We start from the raw sequence: 7,463 nt of genomic DNA, 5'->3' as shown, positions 1-7,463 counted from the left end.
ACAATGATCGGTCTATGCTTTGCGACCCCAGGGCCCAAATGACGCAACGAGATGCAGGCAGTGTGTTGGACGCGGGACGCCCCCGATGAGCTCGGCCCGACTTAACGGACCGTGAACCAACCACCAAGCGCGTTGCTGCGAGGTGGTTGATTGAATCCGGCGCCTGCGTGCGCCCCAGCGTAAGCGCTGATTGGAAGAGCGGAGATGACGGATTGCCCTATCCGCCATTCAGCGGCGGGGGCTTGTTCGGGTTCGAGGCGTCGATGCCCTTACGTTTGCCTAAGGTCTTTTCCTAAGTTAATATGGCTGCGGCCGGCGAGCCGCTGGGACGTCGGTGAGGAGAGGAGGCGAGGTCTTTCCGAGGTTTTGGCTACGATTCCCCTCAGCAATGGCGCTTCGGTCGGGGTTCTGGGAGCTGTTGTCGGTTCGCAGGAACCCCGGTAATTTCATCTTCCCACGTCTCTCAGATTACTCCCCCGGGTCAGCACAATGTGCACATGCAGGTCGTCTTTTGCATTCAACATATACCATCGAAAAGTAAACGAGCTAACAGCATCGTGATGACACTAGTAGAAAATTAAGGACCAGGGTCTGTGATGACTACACCCCGTGACCGAACATACCTTTTGTCCCCCTTCCAGGGCGCGAAGACTGAGGGGGAGAGGATGGAGACAAGTTAGATCATATTTTTGTTTTGTCCGTTTCGTCACTTTTTTTTTTTTTTTTGCGGTACGCGGGCCTCTCACTGTTGTGGCCTCTCCCGTTGCGGAGCACAGGCTCCGGACGCGCAGGCTCAGCGGCCATGGCTCACGGGCCCAGCCGCTCCGCGGCATGTGGGATCTTCCCTGACCGGGGCACGAACCCGCGTCCCCTGCATCGGCAGGCGGATTCTCAACTACTGCGCCGCCTGGGAAGCCCCGTTTCGTCATTTTTTAAAGATACGTATGGTTGTTTACGTTCTTAGGGTGTCGGGTGGCAGTGCTGTCGACCAGTTCCAAGCCAGCGGTGAAGCCTGAAGCGGACCCCGAAGGAAATGAAGCTGTTGCCCCGGAGTTCACCAACCGGAACCCCCGGAATCTGGAGCTCTTAGCTGTAGCCAGAAAAGAGCGGGGCTGGGGGACAGTGTGGCCCTCCCGCGAGTTCTGGCACAGGTAATTAACTCTGCTAGGTATTGACCACAGAGCATGCATGCTGCTCTGCAAATTGTTTTCATCAGTTCATTTGAGGAACGTGCCCGGTAACTGCTGGCGACTCTCCTCTCAGGAAGCTGCCTTGCGGTGGGTCTAGGAGGGGTTAGTGGAGGGGGGCGGCAAACAATAAATACGTAGGTGTCATGGAGGAAACTGAAAGAGGATAAAGTTAGAATGGGGAACTGGTTGACTAAGACCCCTCAGAAAATAGGAAGAAGCCGAACTATCTGCCAGGAAGAGCGTTCCCAGCAAGGGAAACAGCTAGGGTGGGAATGAGCTTGGCGCGTTTGGGGCACCGAAAGGCCTGTGGACCTGGAGCTCAGAGGGCCGAGAGGTGGGTAGGAGACACATCATTAGCTCTGTAAATCAAGTAAGCGCTTTAGACGCTATTCTCACTACGGTGGGAAACTATGAGGGCATTTAAAATTTGAGCCCGAATGGAAGATCATTCTGGTTCCTTTGAGGAGAACAAATTTTTAAGGGGGCCGGTGGTAGAGACAGGAAGAACGTTAGGAGTCTCTTCTTTGTTATAAAGATGGCCAGTTACTGAGTGCTTTGTCTTTGCCAGGAACTATGCTAGGTGCTTTATATGCATTTTCTCATTTAATCCTTAAAAGTACTTTTTGAAGCAGGTGCAGTAATTTCCCCCGTTTTACAGGAGCAGGGGAATTGAGCCTTAGGGAGACAGGAGGGGGTCAAAGAAAGGGGGCAGGCAGTTCATCGTCGAAATAATCTGAATCTTGAATCCTGAATTTTTTTTTGAAATACCCAAATTATCACTTTTACTTAATATTTGGATTATTTAAATAATTGGAGATCTGTTTCCCCCCTTTTTTCCCTATCTCTCCATTCACAGTATTATCAGTATAAAATTGGAAGTGACCTTGGAGATAATGAGTCCTACTCCTTTGTTGCGCTAATGGTTTAAGACAAGGATCAGCAAACTATGGCTCCTGGGCCAAAGCTGGCTTGCAGGCTAAATATTGTTACATTTTTTTAAAAGATTTTTAAAAATGCAAAGAATATTTTGTAATGTGAAAATTGTGTAAAATTTAAACTTCATTATCCACAAAGAAAGTTTTATGGGCACCCAGCCACCACTCATTCTTACCTGGCTGTTCTGGAATTACTGTGGCTGAGTTGAGCAGTTGACCCATGTTGTTACCTGAAAACTAGGTTCACCTCTCGGTGGATGTCAAGCCAGAAGACGCAAGCAAGCCAAAGATCGGGAGAAGGAAGGATTTATTACTTGCAGCAAGTAAGGAGAACCCCGGGGATCTTCCCCAAAGCAGGGTCACGCGGAACAGCAAAACTGAGGGAGCTTTAAGCTAAGGGTACAAGCATATTCATGAAGGGGCTTGAACAGAGGAGAATTCAGCATAGAATTGGGGCCAGGGTCGACAGGGTCCTAGCGTTAGTTGATTGAAGTCACAGGTGTCAACATAGTCATTTCCATCCTCCACCTGAGGATGGAGAAACTTAAAGACGGTATCAGATTGTTATATATTTCCCTTGAGGAGGAACTAGGACTCTGTTTTACCACTAGACTATTGTTTCTTGACTGCTTTTCCTTTGTTCCTGCATTCCCTTACTTCCCTTAAGATCATTAATTACTGAGACCTGTTCAAGAGCAGGCACTGTGGCCAAGCTTAGAGCACAAAATGGCTTAGGCCAAAAATGGCTTCTCTTATGTGGAGAAAGACATGCTAGTTCTCTTTCTCCAGGGACCCACTACCCTCTCTGCTTACAATATGGCCTGCAAACCATAAAATATTTACTATCCGATCCCTTACAGAAAGAGTGTGTTGACCCCTGGATTAAGAGATTGTGATTGTTACTAGGGCTACCAGCGAAACTAGGAGTAGAACCCACATTTCTAAATCTAGTGCTTTTTATGCTATTTCACACTAAGAATCTTAGTATAATGTTTGATTTCAGTGTTTCCTTTATCATGAACTTAATTTCTAAATGTGTAATGTATACAAATGTTGTAAAATCCAAAAGGGACTATAGTTTCTGTGTATCCTTCTAGAGCTAGTCTATGCAGATAAGTATGAACTTGTATTTTTTTCATTATAAATCTTACCACATCATATATATTGTTCTGCATTCCCCCACCCACCTCCTTCACCCCCCCCCAACACACACACACACACACACACACACACACACACACACACACACTTAAAAATACATCTTGGAAATATTTTGTGTTGGTGGGAACATTGGCTCTGGAGCCAGACCCCTGGACTTAAATCCTACCTAGCTTCATTACTTACCATTCATTAGTTGTAACCTTGCTAAGTTACTTAACCTTTCTGTGTCAGTTTCTGCAGCCCAAAAAAGAAAAAAAATAAGAAAGAAAGAATAATGGAATTAGTTTGAGACATGAGCTATACCTGTAAACAATTAGGACTCCCTGGCACAGTAAGTGTTCAGTAAATGTTAGCAACAGCAGCATCATAAATTGCTACTTTGTTCTTAATTATGTAAAATAACTGTTTGAAGTAACTGTAAAATACCGTAGCCTTACGTTTAGGTCTTTAATCCATTTAGAGTTTATTTTTGTGTACTGTGTTAGGAAGTGTTCTGATTTCATTCTTTTACATGTGGCTGTCCAGTTTTCCCAGCACCATGTATTGAAGAGTCTGTCTTTTCTCCATTGTATATTCTTGCCTCCTTTATCAAAGATAAGGTGACCATATGTGCGTGAACACTCTATGACATAAATCACAGTAAGATCCTTTTTGACCCATCTCCTAGGGAAATGGAAATAAAAACAAAATGGGACCTAATGAAACTTAAAAGCTTTTGCACAGCAAAGGAAACCGTAAACAAGAAAAAAAGACAGCCCTCAGAATGGGAGAAAATATTTGCAAACGAAGCAACTGACAAAGGATTAATCTCCAAAATGTACAAGCAGCTCATGCAGTTCAATATCAAAAAAAAAAAGCCAATCCAAAAATGGGCAGGAGACCTAAACAGACATTTCTCCAAAGAAGATATACAGATATACAGATTGCCAACAAACACATGAAAGAATGCTCAACATCACTAATCATTAGAGAAATGCAAATCAAAACTACAATGAGGTATCACCTCACATGGATGGCCAGAATGGCCATCATCAAAAAATCTACAAACAATAAATGCTGGAGAGAGTGTGGAGAAAAGGGAACCCTCTTGCACTGTTGGTGGGAATGTAAATTGATACAGCCACTATGGAGAACAGTATGGAGGTTCCTTAAAAAACTAAAAATAGAACTACCATATGACCCAGCATTCCCACTACTGGGCATATACCTGAGAAAACCATAATTCAAAGAGTCATGTACCACAGTGTTCATTGCAGCACTATTTACAATACCCAGGACATGGAAGCAACCTAAGTGTCCATCAACAGATGAATGGATAAAGAAGATGTGGCACATATATATACAATGGAATATTACTCAGCCATAAAAAGAAACGAAATTGAGTTATTTGTAGTGAGGTGGATGGACCTAGAGTCTGTCATACAGAGTGAAGTAAGTCAGAAAGAGAAAAAAAATATCATATGCTAACACATATATATGAAATCTAAAAAAAGAAGGTTCTGATGAACCTAGGGGCAGGACAGGAATAAAGATGCAGACATAGAGAATGGACTTGAGGACATGGGGAGGGGGAAGGGTAAGCTGGGACGAAGTGAGAGAGTAGCATTGACATATACACTACCAAATGTGAAATAGATAGCTAGTGGGAAGCAGCTGCATAGCACAGGGAGATCAGCTCGGTGCTTTGTGACCACCTAGAGGGGTGGGATAGGGAGGGTGGGAGGGAGATACGTATAGCTCATTCGCTTTGTTATACAGCAGAAACTAACACAACATTACAAAGCAATTATACTCCAATAAAGATTTTAAAAATAAAATACCGTTGCATGGCTGTTTTAATTAACTGACTGCCTATTGATGATTATCTTTTATGATTTCAAACAGTGTTGAAATGAATTGTCTTGTCCATGCAATTTAGCAGTGAGATTGGGCATATTTTCATGGGTTTAAGAGTTATTAATATTTTTCTTTTCTGTGAACAGTCTGTCCATCCTTTGCCTATTAAGTTACTGGTTATTTCCTTATTGATTATAGGAGGCTTTTTACATATTATGGAAATTAGCACAATATATGATTTAAAAGTATTTTTTGTTTAATTGCTTGCCTTTTGACTTTACTGTTTTGTTTTTTGTTTTTCTTAGCATGCAGAAAACTTTGTTAATTTTTTTTTAAACAAAAGCCATATGATGTAGTTTGAGGTCATGTTAAATAGCTTGATATAGTTAAATAGGTTTATCTTACTTTGACATTACTTAAAACTTCTCCCATGTTGTCTTATAGTACACTTATGATTTCTGTTTTTATATTTAAATCGTTAGCTAGAAAATAAAAGCATATAGTAAGGGGACTTCTCTGGGGGTCCAGTGGTTAAGACTCCACACTCCCAATGCAGAGGGCACGGGTTCGATCCCTGGTCAGGGAACTAAGATCCCACATGCCACATGGCGTGGCCAAAAAATAAATAAAATATTTCCTTCCTTTAAAAAAAAAAAAAAAGCATGTAGTAAGTATATTTTTATCCAGTGTAGGGTCAGCAACTTAGCTTTGCCTCTTCAAATCCTTTTTTGAAGTAGATGCTGTGTAAATCTCAGCAGTCAGAAATACCAAATTTCTCCTGGATATTTGAGGCTAAGTAGAAATGTTTGGTTTATTGCTGATGATATTCTCATAAAAGCAAGGGGAAAACACCTTTCCCGAGTAAAAGCCAGGTTAAGTATGCTGAAGTAAATGAACCAGACATTACATTCTTGAGAACTATTTCGGCATTTATTCACCTGAAGTCATTTATCTTTAGAATTCTTTTATGATTTTATTCTCTCACCTCATTTAGGTTGCGAGTTATAAGGAGTCAGCATCACATAGACGCACTTGTTGAGCATCGCAATGGCCAGACTGTGGTTTCGGCATCCACTCGTGAATGGGCCATTAAAAAACACCTTTATAGCACCAGAAATGTGGTGGCTTGTGAGAGTGTAGGACGAGTGCTGGCAGAGCGGTGCTTGGAAGCAGGAATCAACTTCATGGTCTACCAACCAACTCCTTGGGAGGCAGCCTCAGACTCGGTATTTTTGTTTTCATGTACTTAGTTAAAAGGTATTGTGTTAATTCTTGACACTAGATATGTACATAATAATAGTTCCATTTATTAAGTTCTTTCCAAGTGTCAGAGCCTGAGGTGAGTGTCCTGATGTGCATTACCTCACAGCAGCCTATAGCGTGTCAGGACTCATGTTCTGTAGGTCAGCTGAGGCTGGCTGGCCCAGTCCTTGTGGCACGGGGCAGGGTTCAAACCCACGTGACCGATTTCATAGCCATAATGTTGACCACTCTGCTTCCCTATTCATATAGTAACATCTTGTCTATAGAATATTTTAAAATGCTGCTAATCCTTGACATCTCTACATCCTCTTTTTTCTTATCTGTGTCATTATTAAGGTCACTTTCTGAAAAACCATTGTAGGCTGGGAAGTTAGCAAGGATAAATCAGTTGTTTATTTCTCTTTCTCTTGGGAAGTGAACTATTGTCAGCTTGTGGTGTTGACTTAATCTTTTCCTTTTTTCCTGATCTTCAAAACCAGATGAAACGACTGCAGAGTGCCATGACAGAAGGTGGTGTGGTGCTGCAGGAGCCTCGGAGAATCTATGAATGAAGCAGAAGTGTTGCTTGATACTTGTAAATGTAAAGCTGTCAGCTGTTCGTTCATCAGAAGAGAGTCTCTAGACGAACCGCCAGCTTGGACGTCCTGTACAGTAACCTAACAGTGGAATGTTATTAGTAGTTAAGGTTGTCCTCTTCTCCCCTTGTGTGTGTTTGTTTTAAATCCAGGGCTAAATTCTTCTCCTCTCTGTGACGTGAGAGAAGTATTTGAGAAGAGCTGTTGCCAATTATAATTAACTATTTTTTTTTTTTTGCCGTACGTGGGCCTCTCACTGTTGTGGCCCCTCCCGTTGCGGAGCACAGGCTCCGGACGCGCAGGCTCAGCGGCCATGGCTCACGGGCCCAGCTGCTCCGTGGCATGTGGGATCTTCCTGGACCGAGGCACGAACCTGTGTCCCTTGCATCGGCAGGCGGACTCGACCACTGCGCCACCAGGGAAGCCTATAATTAACTTTTGAGGAACAAATGTTTATAAGTTAAAGAATAAAGGTATATTGTGAACTCTTATTTTCTGGTTAT

The 7,463-nt window shown here is 42.9% G+C and overlaps 1 protein-coding gene across 2 annotated transcripts; it reads left to right on the top strand.

The window, feature by feature from the left end:
• Positions 1-271: 271 nt before the first annotated feature.
• On the top strand, positions 272-7,451 carry MRPL18 (mitochondrial ribosomal protein L18). Of its 2 annotated transcripts, none has more exons than XM_067701624.1 (4): positions 272-440; positions 965-1,151; positions 6,117-6,199; positions 6,865-7,451. In XM_067701624.1, the coding sequence occupies exons 1-4, from the start codon at positions 389-391 to the stop codon at positions 6,930-6,932; spliced, it is 390 nt and encodes a 129-aa protein (XP_067557725.1). In that variant the 5' UTR covers positions 272-388; the 3' UTR covers positions 6,933-7,451. The 2 variants fall into 2 exon arrangements, with proteins under 2 accessions (XP_067557725.1, XP_067557724.1); XM_067701623.1 differs by having other exon boundaries at positions 274-440; positions 6,117-6,348.
• Positions 7,452-7,463: the final 12 nt, after the last annotated feature.

This window comes from Pseudorca crassidens, chromosome 13 (genome assembly GCF_039906515.1).
Source record: "Pseudorca crassidens isolate mPseCra1 chromosome 13, mPseCra1.hap1, whole genome shotgun sequence".
NCBI classification, from domain to species: Eukaryota; Metazoa; Chordata; class Mammalia; order Artiodactyla; family Delphinidae; genus Pseudorca; species Pseudorca crassidens.
The sequence above is the reverse complement of the archived record's forward strand: the minus strand, read 5'-3'. Positions and strand labels throughout refer to the sequence as shown.